This window comes from Natrix helvetica (assembly GCF_964273705.1).
Source record: "Natrix helvetica genome assembly, chromosome: 2".
NCBI classification, from domain to species: domain Eukaryota; kingdom Metazoa; phylum Chordata; class Lepidosauria; order Squamata; family Natricidae; genus Natrix; species Natrix helvetica.
The window spans coordinates 97941672-97965599 of record NC_138552.1 but is presented as its reverse complement, the minus strand read 5'-3'; the positions used below and the strand labels follow the sequence as shown (position 1 = coordinate 97965599).

At 38.7% G+C, this 23928-nt stretch overlaps 1 protein-coding gene and 1 long non-coding RNA gene across 3 annotated transcripts in view; one reads left to right on the top strand and one right to left on the bottom strand.

Annotated features, from left to right (window-relative positions):
• Positions 1-23928, bottom strand: part of LOC309387537 — a 482764-nt gene that overhangs the window by 74073 nt on the left and 384763 nt on the right. The gene's annotated exons all lie outside the window — the stretch shown is intronic.
• Positions 10317-23928, top strand: part of SLC44A1 (solute carrier family 44 member 1) — a 93743-nt gene continuing 80131 nt past the window's right edge. The window contains exon 1 of one of the 2 annotated variants that reach the window (XM_081944070.1): positions 10317-10618. In XM_081944070.1, the coding sequence (XP_081800196.1) occupies positions 10589-10618 (30 nt within the window). In that variant the 5' untranslated portion in view covers positions 10317-10588. The remainder of the gene's footprint in view (positions 10619-23928) is intronic. The other variant, XM_081944071.1, reaches the window with a different exon arrangement.

The window sequence follows — 23928 nt, the reverse complement described above, 5'->3', positions numbered from 1 at the left end:
TGGCTTTTTATAAACATCATTTGAAAACTTTTTTTAAAATTCATCGAACAAAAGCCACAATTTTTGTCAGATTATGAGACAAAAATCTTGGCTCTTGTCTGATAAATATATTTTTAAAAAGGCCTACAGAGTCAAGGATTACTGCATCTCGAGAATTAATTCTTTTAAAAGGAGCGTCTGTGTGAAGCTCTCCATATAAATCACTTGAGCTTTCACTGCAACTAATAAATAGAGACGTGACTTCATCAAGAGAAAGCACTTATTTCACAAAACTCCGGGTAAAGAAGCTAAGTATTATTTTTCCTCAACATTGCCCTTTGTTGAGATTGCTGGATTTGGTGTGATAAATGTTACTTTCTATGATGTTAAGAACATCAAGTGGTACATGGTGTCCCTTCACAACTGCTTGTTCCCTAAGAAAACAAATGACAGTTCCCTTTAGTGTCATTCCTTTTTTAAAAGACTTTTGTCTCTGAGATTTATCGCAAGAGCTTAGTAAGAGATTTGTAGCAAGCTACACTCAGCCTTTAGGCTTGCATACCCATTCAGTGCCACAGCCATAATTCTCCTAGAGTGGAATGACAGAAGATCACAGTGGCTAATAATGTATTATGATGATACTGTCTGGACAAGAAAGATTGCACTCCATTTGCAGCATCTCATTTAGATTACAAGAAACTTTTCTTGCGGAGCAAAAACAAACGTATTTTTCTAGTCACAAACAATACTGAGTAAATTAAGCAAAAGCCAGGAAACAATCATCATCATCATCATGATCATCATCATCATCTCCCAATGAGGCACTGCCTTGATGCGTTTGGAGGCAAATAACTGCCATAGCCAAGAAAAATCAGAAGATGCGAGGCTCAAATTGCAAACTATGGGCAGAATCTCTGAACTTCAGTCCAATCAAGCAAGAATGCTTCTATCAATCCATCAATGGAGAGGCTGCTGTAAATCAATCAACACCTGGTAAAGAAGTACCAGTGCTGTTTTGGACACAGATATGGGACAATCCCAAAAAATACAACCAGAACGCAGCTTGGCTAAAGGAGGTTAAAATGAATAAAAATGAAGTTGAAATAACTAGTAACAACAGCAACAGAAATGGTGGAGAAAAGAGGAAGGAACATATAAGAATATATATGTATACCTATACATATACAGGTAGTCCTTAACTTACAACCACAATTGAGGCCATAATTTCTGTTGCTAAGTGAAACATTTGTTAAGTGAATTTTGCCCCATTTTACCATCTTTCTTGCCACAGTTGTTAAGTGAATCACTGCAGTTGTTGTTACTAACATGGTTGTTAAGTGAATTTGGCTTCCCCATTGACTTTGCTTGTTAAGTGGCAAAAGCTGATGATGACTCCAGGACATTGCAACTGTCATAAATATGAGTGGTTTGCCAAGTGTCCGAATTTTGATCACATGATCATGGGGATGCTACAAATGTTAAGTGTGAAAAAGGGTCATAAGTCACTTTTTTCAGTGACATTGTAACTTTGAACACTCACTAAATGAACTGTTTTAAGTTGAGGACTACATGTGTAAGTATATGTAATATATATGTATGTATCTCTCTCTTTCTCCCCCCCTCCCTCTCTCAAATACAAGCCGAAATTGTTGATATAACTTATCTGAGTCTTGACCTGAAACATTGGCTTTCTTTTTCTATGCACATATGCACTTTGTATATCCGTTAGATCTATCTACATGAGTAGAATGTGGCTGGCTGGTTTTTAGAATCAAAGAATTCTCACTTATAATCAGCAGGCAAACAATGAAAGATCTTGCTGGGACACAGCTAATATAAGGGCTTTCTTATTCTTACTTGATTTTGTTAGGTACTTTAGTTAAAAGAACCTGGCAAACATTGTGATACTTGAATCCACTGTGTTTCACACAGCAGTGATGTATTAGATATCAGGTGTCGCCTTTTCATATTCTCATGAAGAAAATGTTCTCATTATAGCTTTAACTGAGCTAATTGTAACATGTAGACCATGTACACTTTTCAGATCATTTATAATAAGTCTGTGGAATGAGCAATGAATAAAGTTTGCCTGGGAATAATTGCTGTGCTCTGCTCAGATCACACCTTCTTATTCGGCCATACTTCAATAGCTATCATAGTCTCTAAGCATCTGATCTGCTGAGATCCAATCCCAAATTGAAGGAAAGCAGAAAAGACTTTGTTGGCTAGCCTACTACAAGTTGATCTCAAATTAAAATAAATCCAAGACATATGAATATTGTCATAGGATTTTATTTCTTTTTTCTTCTTTGTGCCATTATACAGAGTTCTTAAAGGCTTTAACAAACCTCCTTTGTATACCCAGTAGGGAAAAAAAATATCCAGGTCACTCTCTTGGTTTATCATTTATATTTCCTTTTTAAATTTTAAAACTTCAGCCAGGCTTTTTTTGGGGGTGGAGGTGGTGTAGATCCAGTGAAATATTATTTTCTATCATTCTCTTGGCCAGACAGATGTAAATCCACGTTCAACACGATGTCTACCTTGTCAGATAAAATTTCTTTTACATCCAACATTTCTTCAGTAACATCCTTTGGATCTATTCCAGGGTGTCAAACTCAGTGGTGGGATTCAACCGGTGTAACAACCAGTTGGCTGAGCGCGCACTTTGCACATGCACAGTGCATTTGAAAACAGCTCTAAAACTTACCTTCTACTGTAGCCCCGGTAAGTAAAACAGCTGAGGCATGGCAATCCGCTTTGCGGTGCCTATCAGCTGGGCTTCAAGGAAATATAGGACAGACTAGCGCAGAGGCGGGGCCAACTGATCGCCAGAACTACTGGTTTGCCCAAACTGTTCCAAACTGGCTGAATCCCACCCCTGCTCAAGCTTGCATCATCATATGACGTATTGGGCCTTTTTTCCCTTTGCTAAACTGGGCGTGGGTGTGGCCAGCGCATGACGCATCTGGCCTGCCAATTTGACAGCCCTGATCAAGTCCATCCATAGAGGCAGACATCATTACTGACATTGTTGACAATGTTGCCATTATTTTCTGATTCCATTCTTCAAAAATCTCCTTCAGTATTTTTACTGTCATAACCATCTTGCAGGCCTATATATCTTTCTTCTGCCTAAATTCTTTAGTCCCCCTTACTGTCCAGTTTTTGAAATCCTGAAATTTATCTATGCTGTGTCTTGTAAAAGAGGTATCTATTTCCCATTTACTCTTTGTAATTAATTCCAAAATCTTATTGTAAGAATTTCAATCCTAGTTTTACCTTTATCTTTACTCCAATCATAACTTTCTAATATCAAAATCTTATTTAGCTTTTTGCTACTTAGGTATTTCAGGTTGTTTAAATTCTTAGCAATAGCACTTAGACTTATATACCAGTTCACAGGGCTTTACTGCCCTTTTTAAGCAGTTTAAAGGGCCAGCATATGCCCTCAACAATTTGCGTCTTCATTTTACCGACCTTGGAAGAATGAAAAGCCACATCAACCTTAAGCCGGTCAGGATCGAACTCCTGGCAGTTGGCAGAGTTAGTGTGTAATATTGCATTCTAACCACTGTACCACCACATCTCTTAAATTTATAATTAAAGTTTTATTTTGTTCAGGATTAAAGACAGACACTCTTGATATTTCATATTTGTCATTCTAAAAGTCTGTAATTGCTTAAAGATAATTAATAGGAAATTTCCTAAAGTGATTAGAATATGAGTTTTGCAAATTTAGTGTCCTTTAGTTGTGAGCAAAATGGTTAATCCCATTGTCTCCTAGCACTAAAACCTGCAGAAAAGCACTCTTCTATGATCTCATGAGGAGCAGTCATCGGGAGCACATGTGGGCAATCTCCCTTCCTCTTCTTTATCTGGAGAGATCCCAAGAGACTAGTCTATTCACTTGTTTGTTGCTTTTTTGCTGTGGTGATTGGCTTTGCTTTCATAGAACCATCTTCAATTCACCATAACTTCCCTTGAAGCCATAAATTGACAATATTCTGGATGTATAAGCCTTTATAACATTATCCTCCCTCATAGTTTAATTAAAGAAATATAAGTTCATTCTATATCTTGGTGGTTGGTCTTTTTCTAAAACAAAAAGCACTTTTTATATAATTTTTCTGAAGCTCTCACAAGGGATTTATAACTTGTTGCTTTATTGACCCCATTTTCCCATTCATAGACTACAGGAAGTCTGGATTTACAACAGTTCATTTAGTGACTGTTCAGAGTCACTAAAAAAATTGACTTATGATGTTTTTCAGTTACAAACAGTGGCGGGTTTCAATTTATTTTACTACCGGTTTCCTCGTGTGCCTGTGCCCACTTCTGCGTCTGGGCATGTGGGCGGAGCCTCCCAACACCACCACTACTGGTTCGCCGGATCCAGGGTTAACAGGCAGAAACCCCCCTCTGGTTACCACCTTTGCAGCATCCACAGGATCAATCTGAAAATTCAGATGCTTGGCAACTGGTTCATATTTATGACCATTGCTGTGTCCCAAGGCCATGTGACCACCTTTTGTGACCTTCTGACAAGCAAAGTCAATGGGGAAGCCAGATTCACTTAGCCACCGTGTTAGTAACTTATCGACTGCAGTGATTCACTTAACAACTAAGGCAAGAAAGATTGTAAAATGGAACAAAACTCACAAATGTCTCAGTCAATAAGAGAAAAATTCTGGGCTCAATTGTGATCATACTTGTAACCACATATGAAGCACTGTGTCACTTTTTAAACACTCTTCTGTAGTTTTGGTAAAAATCTATATTTGGTGCAACTTTGGTAATAAAGATATTCTGTATCCCTCTTCATATTTTTGACTGTCAGGATGTAAGTAGAACACAGGAACAAGATATTCTTTCAAAACAGCACAATGTATTATCCAGTGCAAATATTTAGAAAGCCAAAATGGAGAAATGCTCTTGGGCCAATATTGCCATGCCTGAAGTCATAATGTTCTGAAAAAGTCCTGCTTTGTTTACGTTTTGACCTATTCCATTGGTGAGGTCTTGGCCTGACAAGCTGAGGTTAAATCCTCTGCTGAAAAGCCTTGAGCCATCCGGATTTATTAAGTATCCTTGATTGTAAAATTGACTTTGGAGGTAGAGCGCTAGTTGAATTATTACATTAAGAAGACCTGACTCTAATTATATTGTAAAACTGAGTTACACCATTTCTCTTTTGCCATTTGGATTTAATCCTTGAGCTGCTTAACTCTTAACATAATTACATATCTGAACATTAAACCAGTTTCCATTGTTTGAAAAGCAAGGCACTCCCTTTTTAAAATATATATATGTAAACGAGAGATTTAGGAAGAATTATCTGTTTAAAAACGAGCCAGTTTGTGTTATATATTTATGTAACAAACCTGATGGCCTTCTTCAGGTTCTCATTTAGGATATAGCCACAAATAATGAATGTGAGAAAGCTTTTTTGTCTTGCCTTTCCACCCACAGTTTCCCATTTGTCTTCTTCCTTCTAGATTAAAAATAGCTGGGCAGTGGTTGAAGACACAGGAGGGAGAAAATACTACTCTGTACAATACTGATGAAACATAAAGCATGGAAGGTTACCATCCTCCTAAGTGTTGGTCTCATTAATATATTACACCAAATAATTGATTTTTTTTTGGTTAGGGAACTCCCCCCTCCCAAACAAATGAATTTGGCTTGTTTAGGTTGATATGATTAGGGAAAGCAAAGGAAGGAGGCAATAGCACAAGCAGCATCGCTCCATCCCATATTTGGGTAGACCAGGTTGCCCTGATAAACCGGCCTCACCAATATTTTCAAGCATGTTAATATATGCTTGAAATAAGTATTTTCAAGCAAATTTCATAAAGCCAGAGTGAGAACTGCCTTATATTGCCTCAGATACAGAACGCAAGGCGCTTTGCTGACCTTAAATTTCCCATGTTATTTGCAACGCAAGCAGCTGTGTTTTAAAAAAAAAGTCAGAACTTGTTTTTCTAGCAATTTTGCAACAAGGTGCTAGAGCTAATTCTGGGGAGGTGAAGCCATTTGCTGTTAGCACCAAAGGCTTTTTTCCCCCTGTGATTCATCCATCACATGCAAATCTGTTCTATTTAAGAATACTGTGAACTGAACCAATCATCTTATCATCTGGCATTCCTATCCAGTACTTCCAACTAGCCCCGTATTTATAGAATGGCCGTAATGATAACCAATCTGGTTCTGAATACTGTATGCCTATTGCTGGTAGGTTTGGCTGTGCTGCCTTAAAACGAGATGCACTGACTTGTATTCTAGACCGGCTGGACTTTCATAGGCCATTAAACACATTCTGAGTCATGCAAGTAGCAGACAGGAGGGATCTAGCTCTGCAGAAGCTGGAGGAGATCCAAGAGAAAAGGGAGTGTTGTTTTGCCTACTGTTGTGAATCCTACCGATGTCTTGAAAAACAGGGCTGGGTTGATTTAGTGTTCAAAGCTCATCTTTTCAGGGAGAAGTGGAGCAGTATCCTGTCTTAGTAGCAGGCTTCCAGGCATTACCAGATGCTCTGCAAATTCTCTTTCTTTCACCCTAGCTGGGGATTTACAGGAGCCTTGAAGGTGATAGAACTACAGATCTGACTTCATTATTTTATGAATATGAAATCCCAGCATGGGAACAAAGTGAGATTTAAAGCTGCAGTCATAAATATATTTACTAAGGAAAAAGCCCCAGGAAATACAGGGGAACTCATTTCTGAGAAAATATGCACAGTTGTAAGTCTTCTGTCATGAATGCTCTTCCTCATAGCACTATTTAAGGTAGCTTCCCTAAAGCCAAACAGAAAGAATACAGCAATCTTCTAATGATGTGTGGTTTGACAGCCCCTGAATTAATACTGATTGATTTATTTGCTTGCAAATTTTACGTGGCAGCCTATATTGTATAAACCTACCCTAGGCAGCTAACAAATACACCATAAAAATACAGGATTAAGACTCTTAACACATCACCAGTGCTACTATATTGTCCTCTCAAGAAAAACACCAAACAATGCTAGGCTCCCCTCCCCTCCTGTCCAGTGTCTGAGGGAAAAGCCGTGTCTCAGCAACCTTCCAGCTGAAACTGCCAGAAGGATAGGTATCTTTTATTTTGAGAATTTAATTGCCCTAAAAATGCAGATCAGGGGGATCTTCTAAGTAGAACAAATGGGCTGTTATTAGAGTTCAAATTTGTATGCGGCAACCATTGGCATACAGTATATAAACTGACCACTAGAAGCAAGAAATATAGAAACAGAGCTGAACAGGCTGTTTACTTTGGTGTGAAGACTGAAAGGAGGTCATCAATCATCCTGATCACACCCCTGGCTTACTCCAAGGTTAACCTCCAACTTCACATAAAAAATGTTTGCAACTTCTGCTGACATAAGAGGAGCTTTGAGGTCATTTCCAGCACTTTATTTCATTCTTGTAACGCCTCCATTCCAGGGGTGAAATTCAGCAGGTTCTGGAGAACCGGTAGTGGAAATTTTGAGTAGTTCGGAGAACCAGCAAATACCACTTCAGGCTGACCCAAGTAGGGTGGGAATGGGGATTTGACAGTATCCTTCCCCTGGAATCTGGTGGGAATGGGGATTTGGCAGTATCCTTCCTCTGGAGTGGAGTAGGAATGGAGATTTTGCAGTATCCTTCCCCTGCCACACCCACCAAGCCATGCCCACAGAATTGGTAGAAAGAAAAAAAAAACGAATTTCACCACTGCTCCACTCCACCAGTCACTTATCTTCATGACCATTTTGTTTTGGACTCGCCCCCCTCCCCCCGAAATAAACTTCTCACATAAAAACTGAGTGCACTTTGCTTTACAAAGCATGTCTTAGCCTTCTGTCAGTCCCTTGTGTATATGAAAACGCTGATGTTTTGGAACACAACACACAATGGTTCTTATTCAGGTGAGGCATTGGTCTGCTAGCACTAAATAGTTCAAGAACTTCAGCTGCCATATACAGGTAATATAGCGGCTCCTTTCACTTGCATGGTCTGTGTTAGTTATGCAGAGAATCATCCCAAGTAAGTACCAAAAAAGTAGTGCAACTGTACCATATTTTCTACTTTAACACCATATTTGGCCAGAGGTTTACCAGTCTTACAGAAAAGTGATGGACTGGTAAAAACATTTGCTATACTTCCTGTCATTTGGGCTTTCTCATCAATATGCCTATGTCAAAAATCATGACACGTTACTGGTATGTAGCATCTCTGCATAACTTATTTGTTGTTTGGACATCATGAAAGGTAATTATAGCCTGCTTATTTATTTAATTTATTGGCTGCCCATCTTACCTCAGGGTATCTCTGTTATGTCCCATAGACCCACCCATACTAACCCAAGTCCACCACAACAAGGACTTCTGCTGCTGTCAGTAATGCCATCAAAGGAAGCATTCCGGACTCAACCTTTCTTCTCCCCCTTTATGGATAGATTTTCTACTCTGCTTTGTTGCCAAAGCAGAGTTGAAAATGTAATCAGCACTTCTTTAAGATACTATACTGTAAATTGGCTCCTGCAATGGATAATAGCATTGTAGTGCTATCCAAAAGGACTCAGCTTTCCTTGTCTAAAAGATTTGCTTTAGTTGCTTTTGAAAATTATTTTTGAGTGAACAAATGCAGCATGTGTCTTAGCCCAAACCACAAATCTTTTGAAGTTAAATTTTGCAAACTATGTAATATTGACTTGAAGAAACTGGTTGGAATAGCATGTACCATTCTCTTATAGCCACTGACAAAGAAATGCAGGATTTGTAGACCAAACATCTGGATAACACCAAGCTGCCTACTTGCATCTTAAATACCTATGCCATAGTACTAAAAGCCTAGATTTTGGTGCTGAAAAGTATTTATTCTTTAAACATTTTGTTTACTTGGGTGACCTGTAGACCTTTCTATTCATTTCTGAGCTAGTTCATTCAGTATAGAATAACTGTACTTAGCACTTCTCTAAATTATTCCAGTTCTGAGGAAACTTGATTATCTGAAAAAACTGAAAAAGGAAACGAAAAGGAGAAATATAATTCTAGCTGCTCATCTATGGTACTATAGAACTATGTATTCAGAAAAAAACACTACTTTATTCAAATTGGGTTATTCATAACATCTATCTATCCATCCATCCGATTGTAGCAATCATGTTCTTTCTGTTGTTTTCCAGGAAATCTTATTGCAACTGGGTTGTGCATAAAAATGAAATGCATACATGTTCTTTCCATTTATGCTTTACTTCATTTCTATCTCACCCAATTGGTCTCTCAGTCACATACTAGACATAATCTCCATAGGAGAGACTCTATCATTTTGCTATACCTTCAATCCTTTTCTTGGCAATAATCTTTTATTTAATAATATTAATAATAGCTTATCTTTATTTTATTGTAAATTCGTTGTTGTGAGCCACTCAATCATCTAGAGTCAGGCATGCAAGTTTAATCCTCATCCTCATCCTCTTCTTCTTAACCAGAACGTTCTTTCCAAAATGAAAAGAAACATGGCATATAATACATGTAAAATACCTACTTTTAATTTACCAGAAACAGTAACTCTCTCTCCTTTCCAAACCTGGTCACTGGACGAATTGCCGTATTTTGCTATATAGGTGTGTACGTGCAGCTATTCTTGCTTGTTCGGTTATTCTGCAGCTTTTCCGAGTAGCAACAAAGGGTGATATAAAGGTCATCATATGATCTAAACATACATATCTTTATGAAGGACAGGAAAAGGAAAGTGGCCAAGGTCACTCGGGGATTTAAACGAATAACAACGGTCAATAGAACAAGCCCTGGCTCAGAAGTAAATCCTATTGATTTGCCTGTGATTAACTCGTTGATAAACGGAGATACAGTTGCAGTTTAAATAATTAAAGTTTATAAGTTTATGCGCTAATTACTTCGCCCTAACCTTCTTCACAACGGAGAGGTAAGAAGGGGAAACACAAAATAGAGGTACTACCACCGAAATACAAACCGGAAGCGAGTCGGGCACTTTTAAAGCAGGGGACAGCACCAGGGAAGGTTTCCCTTACGGAGGTGCCAGCGAGTCCTTCGCCTGAACCGCAGTCATTTCAGCGGGCAGGTCGGCGTCGGTCCTGGCGCTCCTCCTAATTCAGCTCGACCGTCTCCCGCGACGCCGGCAGCGTCGTTCCGGGTTTGTTTCTAGGTCGCGCGGCAGCCTGGTTGGTGGAGCCCGAGCGAAGCGGAATCTCAGCTAGCCGGCTGCCTGCTGGGGGGAGGGGGAAGGGGGGCTGCTCCTCCTCCTCGCCTTCCCCCGCCCCATCCCTAGCCCCGCCCTCGGAGGCGCCGTGCGGCGCTGCCGTTGGGATGCGGGTGGAGGGGTGAGGGACGAGGAGCTGCCGCCGCCTCAGAGAAAGGGTGTTGAGGCGCCGCTGCGGACTCGGAGCGGTGGTTTGAGCTCACGAGCGGCCCCTCCGGCGGCGCAAGGAGCCCTTCCTCGCCCCCCTCCCTTCCCTTCCTTCCTTCCCCCCGTCGCCTCGCTGCCGCCGTTGCCCTGGGGCCGGGCGGGCGACCGGGAGACCGCGGCGCTTGGATGCCTGGAGCTCGCGACAGAGACCTAGCCCCGAGCCCGCCATGGGCTGCTGCGGGAGCGCCGCCTCGCAGGTAAGCGCGGGAGAGTGGCTCTCGACAATCACAGCCCTGGCATCCTGTTTTCTTTATTTATTTTTAGTCGGGGATTTCCCCCCCCCCGGATTCTGTCCTTTGGGGGGGACCTCGTTTATCTCCCGACCGAGTCGTCCCCCCCCCCCCCCGGGTTGGTTTTGTTTATCTGGATTTCTCTTTTTTCTTCCCCGCCTTACGACGGGCTGCCAGTAACTTATTGCCACCTAAAACTAAATTGTTTTGGAAAAAGTGCCCTGGACTTCCTGAATCGCCACCCCCCCCCTCCTTATCTGCTCTCCTTTCACGTTTGGTTCTCTTCTCTTGAGCCGCTTCCTGGGGTTGCAAATCCGGAATCGAGCACAAGATGTGAGTCGGATTGCTACCACCTGCTACCTTCGTTTTATTTGACAAAGGTAGGCTCTGCTTAAGGTAGAAAACGGTGTGACAAATATATCTAACACATATTAAATAAAACGCTAGGAAAGCATTGGTCCCGCAAAGCCTTTGGGGTTCTTCCCCGCTCTCCCTACTAAACAAAAAAAATATCTAATAATTAGTAAGATAAAGATGACAGCTGTCTGATTTCTTTAGCATCCTCCCCATCTTCCAGTGTTGGCTTTTGGTATCCTTGCTTCTGCTCAGTTCTTTGTCCTTCATTGAACCAGAATCTGAACTTTTGTTGGCCTGTTGCTTGCTTGTTCCACATTTGGCTTTCCTCTGGGTGTGGAATCTTAGAACATCTTTTGCTCAGTAGAAAGCCTCTGGTTTGAAATGCCTTATTTTGAATATGCTTAGGGGTATTAAGAGTATCTTTTGTTTTCCTCCTTCCCAATCTTCTGCTCTTAGTTTGCTTTTTATATTATTGTTTAATAATGACCTAATATTTGATTTGATATCCTTTCTGCAAGTCTTAATGATGATGACGACGATGACAAATCAATTCATAACTATCTTTTCTTTAATTTGGGCAAATCTACTTCCAAATCTGTCTCGCATCAATATCCTACAATTCTTTTAAGTTCAATATGTTTGGTATGATAAGACCATTTTATCTTGCAAAAGTGTCTGATCAGTAGGTTACAGCTGTAACCCAGTGAGGATTACCTACGTCAAGGTGAAACATTGCAGTTCCTGTATCATATTGCTTTCTTCCAATATCCAGTTGTCTTTTATGTGCCCTTAAGAACTCAGGAACGGTTATCCTAATAATAACCTCTGTATGTATAATTTTTCTAATAGTTGTCTGCACAGAATAAGAATACAAGTCATAACACATTGATTTGATTCATTCATGTGTTGTTGAGGGTTAGTTTTAGTTTGATTCAGTATGAGGATGGAATTTGTTGAAATTGAACAATTGAAGCCCTCAATCACTAACATTTTCTTGCTGGAAGTAGAGGTGTTCCAACTTCAAAATACTGAAAACTATCCATTTTGTGTTCAAAACACTTTCTCACTCATCAGAATGCTTATGAAATGTAACATTAGAAAAAGTTCAAAACAAATATTTTGCAAGCACGTATTTTTTAATTTGGATTAGTATTTATGGGCACAAGTTGTTAGAAAGGCACTAAAAACCTTTCCAGGAGGAGTAATCTCAAGTGAAATAATTATCTTTGCAGGTATGTTCTCTTGATTCTTCCAGGTATTTTTGTAGTGTTACACAATGTTTTACTGAGCTATGGGAAATTTTCTTTCTCCAATGATAGGCAGAGTTAATTAGTTTCAGACTACTTTCTCTGATTTTCTGTGCCTGTGCCTCTAAATAAAAAGCAGTTTGTCTCTGTCCCACTTTCATTTTTCATTTACGTATTCTTTCTTTAGTGGCTGTAGAGAGAAACTTCAATCCAAACATGGAACTGGTATTTTAGTACATAATAACACTTCATATATTTGGGTGTGGTTGGAAACTAGATGTAGTAGATATTCCACATTCCAAATTTTGGGGTTTTAAATGTATAACGAATCAGCATTGTGATGATTACCATGTCTTAGTCGAATGGATATATGTAAGATGGAGAAATCAGATCATCTCTGAAGATGAAGTCAAGCCATTGTGGTAGATCATAAAATACTCTATTCCTTCTTGCTAGTTTAAACTTGTTGTTTTAATACATGAACAAATGAGAACTAGTTAGTAATTTTTGAGCTTAGTACCAAATGTACATATTTTTTATTTCCTCTTTGTCAAAATGCCTGTTGAATTATTTTGGCCTTTCTTTTGCTATCATTTGTTTGATTTTTCTGAAACAAACTGCTTGCATTAGTGTCCATTACATAGTGTTCATGTACTTCAATAATGAGACTGTGCATTCTGTGGCTTTGGATTTTGCAGTTCTGTAAATAGTCATGCAATGTGGCGGCAGCAGATAATGAGCTATTAGATGGGATTTTGGTTCTGGTCACCTCCATTAATTCTGTTCTGAGATGACTGAAAAACAGCAATGACTTAGTTAGCTTTAACAAATTCTTGATGAGTGTTGACTTAAACCATAGCATCAATTGTTCAGCCTGTGTATTATCTTTTCTAGGACCCCCCCTTCCAATTCTTTACCTCCATACCAGTTTATCAACACATTGGATTTTCTTTTCTTGTGGAGTTTTCACTTCAGCTTGAATTGGTTCCCTGTCTTTTGACCTATTTGCCAGTGTCACTTCTGTCAAATTGCTAGATTTTTCTTACTTAGACCATCACCTTTGTAAAGAAAAACACTGATCTATTCTGTGCATTCACTAATAATAACTGCATCCAGTTCAATCTTTGTGCTTATTACAAAGCTTTCTGCAGGTAGTATATGCTACATCAATTCTTCTTGAACCTTTTGTTCATACCTTCTGTCCCTTAACTGATTTTTTTTCCATTTTTCTTTATGCTTCACTCCTTCAGTGTTCCATATATATTAATCTTGAATATAAAGAGTATAAAGGACTTTTCAAAATATACTTTCCTGATTTATATTTAAATATTTAAACTATCTACATCTGAATTCAATGACTGCTGGGAAATTGTTGGAAAAATTGCCATTGCATTTAGAACAGTATTCATACAGCTTCCTAATCTGTATCTGTTCACATAAAGCAGCTTAATAATTATCTCAACATACTGTTTTTATCTCTGTTTTTTCCTAATACTTTAAACTTTATCTTGATATTATTATTTTTTAATCCAGCTTCATTTGAAACATTGTCTATCCTACTCAATTCATTCTGTGGAAATAGTTCAATCAAGTTTTGCTGCTGCCATTTTATTTTTCTACTTTGCAAAATGTCAAATCTCATTTTAAGTTTCCATGGCTGGATTTTTTCCCCTATAGTCACATAATCTTTAACAGTTATTATAAATTCTGTAATACGTTAAATCTTAAAAATCCAATTTTCAATTTAATACTTTTGTAATCTCTTTAAATGCTGAAATCCCTCTTCTAATAAACATTCTGAATTTAACCAGGGAGTGGGATGGGAAGTTTCTTTGTGAAGAAAAGTAGAACATAAATGAAACATACATATCTTTATTCATATCTATACTATCACTGGATGAGTTCCCTTCCTTTCTTGAAAATGACATCCTAAATATAATAATTTCACCTTGAAGCAACATATTTGTAATGACTAAAATGAAAGGGAAGGTTCAAGCCTGTCTGAAAGCAACAGTCTTCACTCACAGTATATTTGTTAGGTGATAAACTCAATGTATAAATGAATTAATCTAGTCACTGAAGAAAAGCAAATCTTGAAATCCTTAAAGGGATAAGGTATAGCCATAAATCTTATTCTCATTCCCTGATGATCAGATGCTAGTTTGCTTTCTGGAGAAATTTTGTATGGTACAAAATTATATGAAACAGAAAATTCAGGAGTCCCTAACTTTGTGGGCTCCATGAGAACATTTGAATACCAAGTGCATGATACTTTCTCAAAATTGCAATTTGAGTGTCACCAATCACACAAAACACCAACATATCAAACGACAAACAATCCATTGAGCAGCACTCACTCTTCAATTTATTTGTTAAGAATACTGTACTTCGGGAACCCAGAGGCATTGATGGCATTATAGTACAGGCCATGCTTGAAGCTTCCATGTTTTACAACATGGAAGCTTGCCATTTGTTGCAGTTGTTCTGGTTGCTTTTTAATTGACTAAAAAATCAGGAAGGATGGAGAGTTTACTCGTGCCAAGGAATATGTCTATAAATATATTGTCACACCCCAATATTGCTTTGGAGACCAAGATAATAATTTATTATCATTGCCTAACAATTGGGATACTATTTGACTTAATTTACCGGTAACTAATTTAAGAAAGCCAATTTGGTGTAACAGTTACATATATCCCTAGGCTAGAAACTGGAGAAATGAGTTCTATTCCTGCCTTAGGCACAAAGCCAGTTGGGTGCCTTTGGGCCAGTCACTTTTTCTCAGGGCTAGGAAGGTGGCCATGGCAAACCATTTCTAAAGAACCTTGTCAAAGAAATTGCGGGGATTTATCTAGGCAGTCTCTGAGAATCAGATGTAATTGATTGGAAGCAAAAAAAAAAAAAAACCACCCTCAAACAAACCTAGCTTAGGTCAGTAGAGCTTAAATTTATTTTTTCTAGAAATCCCAAGTATTTCTGTGTTTTAAACTTAAAAGTGGGGTCATATGACACATACTTTAATAGTTGCACACTTTTGTAAAGTCCTTAACTGTGAAATCTTTGCAGTATAGGGCTATTAGGAACAGTGGAGAAATTATTTTATTATTTTAATATCTAAAGATGTTTCCTGCAGAAAAAGAAAATATAAAGTTCTCATGTAATTTACAAATCAAAGATTTTTTCCCCAATCCAGTATCCTGGAAATTTCCTTTACTGGAGGGATTAAATGCACATGTGTGTGAGCATATACACAGTGTGTAAGTTCTGCTATTTGGTTCTTATTTTTCTCTTTGCTACTAATCTATATTATTTAGTTTACTCTGCCAGCTATTTATTTGACTTCTGCCACTTCTCATTTAGGACTAAAGATGGTAGAAACAGTGCAGTATGAATGAACTTCTACAAAGGGTATTCAAAATTGTAGAAATGTAATGTATGTGTACTGAAAGTGTTTTACTGTTTCAAAAGACCTAGACCTTATATTATGTATATTTATATTTGCAATACAATTTTTTCAGATAGACAGTTTGCCAACCTGTTATTTTTCTCCTATACTATGGTTATCATAGAATTATAGGATTAAAAAAGACATTGAAGATCTTTTAAGTCAACTCTCTGTCTGGTGCAAGAATCTTGAAAATTTCTAGTGATGGAATGCCGATGACTTTAGTAGATTGGCTATTCCACTGATCAGTAACTTTGATAGTTAGGAAATTCTTCCTTGTTGCAACTTTGGATCTCTTACTGTAAAGGTTTCACCCACTGATTTTTGTCTTATCTTCCAGTGTTCTGGAAAATAAATATACCCTTCTGGCCCGGGGACATCTGTTCATTGGAAGACTATTATCATGTCTCTCCTCAGCCTTAACTACTTTAGGCTAAGCATACCTAATTGCTACAAACTGTTTTATTCTGGGATTTAGCCTCCATATTTCCAAATATTTACCATATTTGTTGCTCTTCTTTCCAGTTCCCCGGTGTCCTTTTTTGTATTAAGGAGACAAGAGCTGGATACCATATTCAAGGTGTGGTCAGAACCAGTGCAGCTGCAGCATGGTTTTTATCATTTTCCAATATCTTGACATTATAAGTCACTAGGAGTTGCTTGGCTCTTATCTGATTCATTTTTTCATTTTTTTAAACAATTATTTATATCCCACCTTTACTACTACTACTACTACTACTACTACTACTACTACTACTACTGGTTAATCTTTGGTGAGATTCACACCCTTTGGGGCTGGTTGGTAGCTCAACAGCTCGAGTCCTAACCAAGGACCTAAGAACTGTTTAGGTAACGTCAGAAGCTGTTCCAAGTAGGGTAGTTTTTTGTAGAATCAGAATCTTCAAGTCCGATAAATTTAGAATTTCCAAATAGTGAGGTAGCCCTTTAGGTATTGCTCCAAGGGCTCCAATTACAACCGGGACAACACACAATTCCCCCCCCCCCCAGTTCGCTCAACTTCAATTTGCAAGTCCCGGTGGTACTATTGCTACTACTACTATTACCCTGTTTCCTTGAAAATAAGATCTCCATGGATAATAAGCTCAATCGGGCTTTTGAGCGCATGCTCTAAAATAAGCCCTTCCCCAAAAATAAGCCTCCCTGAAAATTTTGCAACACAGCAGGAAGCATGAGGTGACCATGCTTGCCGCCTCCTGCACCTCAAAAATAATAAGACCTCCCCCCAAATAAGGCCAAGTGCTTATTTTGGGGTGAAACAGAAAATAAGACCCCATCTTATTTTTGGGGAAACATTGTTATTCAAATAACTCAAAGATATGAATATATCCAACATAACTTCTACCTCATATTTTCCCTAACAACTCTATGATGTGGGTTAGGCTGCGAGAGAGTGACTGGGCCAAGGCTGGCTTTCGTAGTAAAGGCAGGACTTGAACTCATGATCTTTTGTTTTCTAGCCCAATGCCTAACTACTGGACCAAACACAATTGGGGCTCTCACAGATACGACTGGTAGTCAAAATCTAAAATTGTATTTAAAAAGAGGTGTCTAAAATTACCCCAACTACAAATGGAACTGGAAAATAATTCTTGAGGATAAGAAAATAAAAGTCTATGCTGTGTTAAAGTATCTTACAACATTCACAGCAGGAATATAATAAATTAAGAATGTGTGTTTCAAATTCAAGTATAAATTTTCATATTAATATGCAGTTGTTAAATATGTGATCGCCCCATATGTGTATAAGTAAGATTTAAAGCCACATAAAACAGGGGAGCCATTAGAGCCAATAAGGTTCCCTTTTTGGATCCTTGTTAGCAAAACACAGGGATTTGCTTTATTGTCTGTTTATTTGAAATGGCCCTCCCCTCTTTATGTGAAAGGAGAAATATGAATGGCTTTGGTTTTAACGTCTAATAGCCATGTCATAAAAAATAGTAGAATATATTAATAGAAATCAGAGTCCACTTGAGTGGACGGCTGTCTTAAAGCCAAATAATAACTTTAAAATATGCAAAATACTTAACTTAGTCAGAGCACTTTTTCTAAAACGCTATATACTAAGCAAGTCATTCTAGGTTCAGATTACTGTCTTTTTTCATAGTATTATTTACAACGTCCTAGCCTTAAGTAGTTGTTCTTATCCATTATTAAACATTTTGATGGACTGTGTATGTTTCTCCATATGAAATCTACCCCCGATTTACATTTCCTCTACTTATAAGTTACTTCTATAGTGTAATCCAGTGTTTCTCAAACTTGGCGACTTTAAGTCCTGTGGACTTCAACTCCCAGAATTCCCCAGCCAGCTATGCTGGCTGGGGGATTCTGGGAGTTGAAGTCCACAGGACTTAAAGTCGCCAAGTTTGAGAAACACTGGTGTAATCCATGTTTTCTAAATTAGAAAGATAGATTCGTTTTGTAAATTAATCCAGTAAATCTGTGGGACTAGTTAGGATGCTATTTAATCTTTGAACTCAGTGAGACTGATTTCTGAACAATCAGTTCAAGGTTTTAAGAGATATGTGACATACAGAGAAACACATATACCCAGACATCCATTTTCTCTTTCATCCACTCACTTGAAAAAACAAAACAAAAAGAATAATACATGCTGAATAATAAATAAATATGGATGGGTTTCTGAGTTGTAGAAAATGATTTTATGCATGCTGACCTAGAACTTTTTTTAATGTTGAAGATATATTTTCCATTAATTACAAATTTTAGCATAGATCCCTAATAAAAAGATAATAAAGGGAGAGACAGTTTGATCTAGTGATTAAGGCATCACGTTAGAAAGCAGGAGACTGTGAGTTCAAGTTCCACCTTAGTCATGAAAGCCAACTGGATGACTTCGGGCCAGTCACTCTTATTCAGCCCAAGCCACCTCACAGGGTTGTTGTGGAGGAAAATGGATTGGACCTCTATGCTGCCTTGACTTGGGCAGGATATAAATAAAACAAACAAATGAAATAAGCACTTTTCATGTATTTATATAACCAAATGGTAGACAAATACTGACTTCTGAAGTTCACAGAATTCTTTCTAGTGTAACAATGAAAAGATTGTTGTTGCCATTTCTTCAGTAACTATAGAAAATTAGATATAGGAAGCAAGCAAACTTTTCTTCCTTTTTGTGACCTGAGTTCAGCTGTCCATGCAGTTGTTGATTGCAGTTGATCTTCAACTGCTTTGGTATTATTTCTACTATGTCTGATTGTATTATAGACATGATACTCAGCTTGTACTGCCGAACCTGTCGTTTAAGTAAAATTTCTTGTTGCCAGTGACAACCAGATAAATATTAAAATAAAGGATTGAATTAATTTGATTTTGTCACCAAAATTAACATAGTATTTGACATATTGGAAATATTCCAGTGAAGAAGTAACATAGTGACAAACAGAGAAAGAAAACATTTGAGATCTAAAAATCTGGACATGACAGAATCTAGAAGAGATAATGGGTTGGCATTTTTCAAAAAGTGAAAAAAAATATTAAAAGAGAAAGAATGTTTATCTTAACCAGTGATAACAACAAAATAGTTATTTGGAGCAGCTTTGTTCTCTACCCTAAATTAAAAACCCTCCTGTCAGGAACAAGACTATTTAGCTGTTTTGTAGAGAACATGTTTAGCATTAAATATTAATATTCTGCAGTACATTTCATCTCAACCTCTACTTCAACCATCTACTTGTACATTATCCTCCCAATATTCCAAAGACAGCATAACATTTCCTGGATTTATTCACTGCACTGAATTATAATGAGTTCTTTAGTTTTTTATTTAGCATATTGTATTACCCTAACCAATTTGATTGAGTAGTTTGCACAAAGATGTGCAAAATGGAGCAGTTTGTTTCTAAAACATTTTGGTTTTTTTCTATTGGAATATTGTCCCTCCTTCCCAATCTTAGCATTACTGGATGGTTCATTCATTTTCATATATAAATTTTTCTGAAGAGGAAATGTTTCATGATGTTTCAGACATTATTAGATCCACTGCTTGTTTTGTTTTGCATTTTTTTATTCATGAAATTCTGTACAGTTTTTTTTTCTTTTAATGACCCTGCAATTCCTTGCTACGGGGTGGGGGTGGGAGACTGATTGGGGCTGAGCGTTTACTGGCTGGATGCCCTTCCTGGTGCCTATGCAGACTTCACAGCAGACTGTTGCAATTAAGAAATGTTGACAGTGCAATGGTAAAGACATAAGGCTAGAAACTGACAGACCATGAATTCCAGTTTTGCACAAAACCTGCTACGTGACTTTAATTCATTCTCATCCCTGGGAATGAGGCAAGGGCTCTTCTTAAGAACCTTGCTAAAAAAAACCATAGCCAGACAGTTCCAAGTGTTGGAAGAAATGTCCATCTGGGTTCAGTTCCAAGTGGGAAGAAAGACACTGGAAACATGAAGGCTGATTGGAAAGATGGTTTAATGGTGGACAGGACCACATAGTTTGAGGTCCTTGGCAATTGAGCACATGGATGAGAGACACAGAGAAATTTGTACCCTCTCTTGGGCCCCACCTTGGAGCTTCCTGTTCCTGTGTAAGGGCAGGTATCCTGATTGGTTGTCAGACTCCCATGGGGCCATGCAGGGGTAACTTTGTAGGTTGTCTTGAGTCCCAGGCTCGGTTGAATCTTGCTGGGTGCTGATGTAATGAAGCTAATCCTATTATATCCTGAGGGTGAAGGTCTTAATCCCATCACCCTGGAGCTGAAGTTGGGGGCAGGGAGCTGCTTTGTCTCTAAAAACATGTTTCTCCTTTTCTCATCCAGGAAAATATAATATTCTGCCTTTTGAATATTCCCTAGAATATTTCATTCTTCTAGGACAGCAATGGTGAAACTTTTTTGGCTCGCGTGCCATAAGGGGGGGAATGCAGGGGGGGCCATGCACGGGTGTGTCGCACCCATAATGCAATGCATGACTCCCCAGTGCGCATGCGTGCATGAGAGGGGCTCCTCCCATTTTTTGCATACCTTTTTCACCCTTCCCAGGCTCCAGAGGTTTTATAGGAGCCTGGGGAGGGCAAAAACAGCCTCCCCCACCACCCCGAAGGCCTTCCGGAGGCTTCAGGGAGCCCCGGAGGACTAAAAACCACCCTACGAGCAAACTGGAACTTCTGGTTTGCTCATAGGGTGGTTTTTAGTCCTCCGGAGGCTTCAGGGAAGCCCCCTGAAGCCTCCGGAGGGCTTAAGCCGACCCTACGAGCTAATTGGAAGCCCATTCCCGAACTTCCGGTTTGCCCATAGGGACGGTTTTTTGCGCTCCAGAGGCCTCAGGGAAGCTCCTGAAGCCTCCGGAGGGCCCTCTGGGGGGAGGCGGGGAGGCTCTTCACCCTCCCCAGGTTCCTATAAAGCCTCTGGAGCCTGGGGAGGGTGAAAAATAGCTTTTAAAAATGCTGAACTTTTAAAAATGCTGAACTTGCAGATCATGCCCGCTGGCCAGCTGACAGGGCAACGTCTCACGTGCCCTGACAAATGGCTCCGCGTGCCATAGATTCGCCATCCCGGTTCTAGGAGATGGGTGGGCCCTAATTTTTTTACACACGAATCAGACACAATTGAACTGAAGTTTACAAAATACCTCTTTGGGGAATTGAAGTTCAACTAGCTGAAATGCTCTGTGGAACTGGATGTGCATGAAAAGGGGAGGGGGAAAGTATTTTGTTTTAAACCCAAATAAATACATTTGAGTGTTTTAGCAAATCATTCTGATTTGCTGTGGTAGGCTGTAATTTGATAGAACTGATACTGGAACATGTTGGTTGTTCTTGTGACAAATCAAGATTCAGAGTGTTCTTGTGGGGGTAAGCAGGGTCTTCTTCTTTTCTCCTCGTCTTCTTCTGCATGGCCAGCCTGCTGATCTTTGCAGCACCTTAATTTCCCTTTGTTCCTGAGCCACATCCTTGTCTTCAAGCAAGTCTACATCTTTGTCTTCAAGCAAGTCTACATCTTTGTCTTCAAGCAAGCCTGTCTTTGCTTACCCCAAGGATACCAGTGGCAACAGTTAATAGCGGTAGGGAAAGGAAAACACTGGGAGGATTACAGATGGGTAGGCTGATTGGATATGCTGCACTTGAAGCCAAAGACAGTGTCATTATCATCATCATCAACAACAACAGGAACAGCAGTAATTAATTTGACTTCAAGTGCAGCATATCCAATTTGTCCTTTCTTGTTTCTCTCCCCTGGCCAATACTTTCCATTTCCTATCTCTTTGCTGCTGTCTTCAATGTCCATAGTTCAGGCATGGCATATACAGGTAACCCTTCCGTCCCTCTACCAATCTTCCCAGCATCTTTCTTTTACTTTATCCTTCCCCCCTTTTGATGATGTCTTTAGTTTTACCCTTTTTCTGTCTTTCTGACCAAAATGTTCTGCTTGATACGAACAACCCATGTTCTATGCATGGAAGATTTTGCATATCCCTTGCTTCTGTTAATAGATAATCAGATAGGGAAACTTCAGATTAGCTATTAAGGTGATATGGTATTACTTTATCAATGTCTCTTACTATAATTTCAAATTTCTAAATTAACTCTCATGGAGCATGTTCCTCAATAGAATATAGTTTTCTGCAAGTTTAATTGGGTTAGATAAAACTTACATTGGATGATAGATGAAGGATTTGTCATAACTAATTATCATGGTGTGAACATACTGACTATATACGGTACTTTGTAATCTACGGAGTATATAGTAAATACTAGGGGCTATGCAATGTTTGGAATTAGATTCTCTGTAGATATTTTAAGAGTTTCTAGTGGCCCACATCTTTCACATAACCACATTTTCTTAACAGAGCTGTGTCTTTTCTTAGAATTACCATATACAGTTGCCATCCATAGAGACTTCTATTGGCTAAATCTTATTAAACAGTCAGAACTGTGAGTATGTTTAGCCAAAAGATGTATTATGAAATACTTGAAGTTTTGTCATACATTAGAGCTTTTTGGGTTGGTTCTCCAAACCTCCAGAGGGTAAGAACTGTGTGGCTGAAGCTTTTCAGAGGGAGATCCAAACTAAGGAAAAATTTCTTGACTGTGAAAGCATGTTAAGCATTGCAATAGCATGTTATGGGGGATCCGTCACCGGATGTTTTCAATCATTTTTAGATAATTTTAGATAACCATTTTTGTGTCCTTTTAAAAGTTAAGTTCCAAATGAAATAGTTTCAGAATTCAGTGTCATCACAGAATCCTTTTGTATGAATTCACAAATGGTTACTTAAAGAGTCAATATTTTAGCTGTATGAAACGTTTCTTATGCTGAGAGTTAATTTATTCTAAGGCTTCCATTCTAGGTCCTCTGAAAAGTGATTGAAGGGACTAAAATGTTTAGCTATGAAAAAAATATTTTTTCCAGAATTGCTGGAATAACTCCTATTGATATGATAATGCCAGAATGTGTCCTAAATGCTAAGACTTTCAAATACCTGAAAGGTTGTCATAAAGAAAAGTAGGCATAACAATTGATTGAAATTACAAGAAAGCAGATTGACTCAATGTTAGAAAAAAACTGTCTGGAACCAATTACCCAGTGGTGGACTGCCCTTCTTCGAATGAGTTGATATGGACCTAGACATTCTTCTGTCTTGGATGCTTTAATTTGGATTCCTCCACTAAGTAGGAGTGGACACTAAGTGAACTAAATAGCCTTTTTGGCTATTTACACTATGTGACTCTAAATATAAATGTTTCCCTGGCCTCTCATGTCTGACTCTAGGGTGCGGTGCTTACTTCTATTTCTTGACTGATGGAGCTAGCATTGTCCAAAGACATTTTCTCTGCTCATGTGACCAGTTTGCCCAAACCGGTAGTAAAAAACTGCTTCAAAATTTTTTTTTTGAAAAGTTCCAACGATCGCATGGCACAGCTGATTGTCACACAACTGCTCATCGGAACTTTTTTTTTTACTTTTTAAAGTATTTTTTAACTACCGGTTCGCAAGTGAATCAGTAGCAGATTTCAGAGCATTTTACCCTTGGGCTCACAGAATGCTGTCACACTCACACCAAAGTGGTACCTATTGATCTACTCACATTTGGATTCTGTAATTCTATGCAATGCATGTAGAATTCTTAAAAGGATGGGAGGTTGAGTAGTTATTTGGAGTACAGCCTTTTGCCCTGGCAGAACTGTATTCTTCCATCTAAATCCAGTCTCCAGTTCTTCAAAGTCACAGGAAAGAAAAA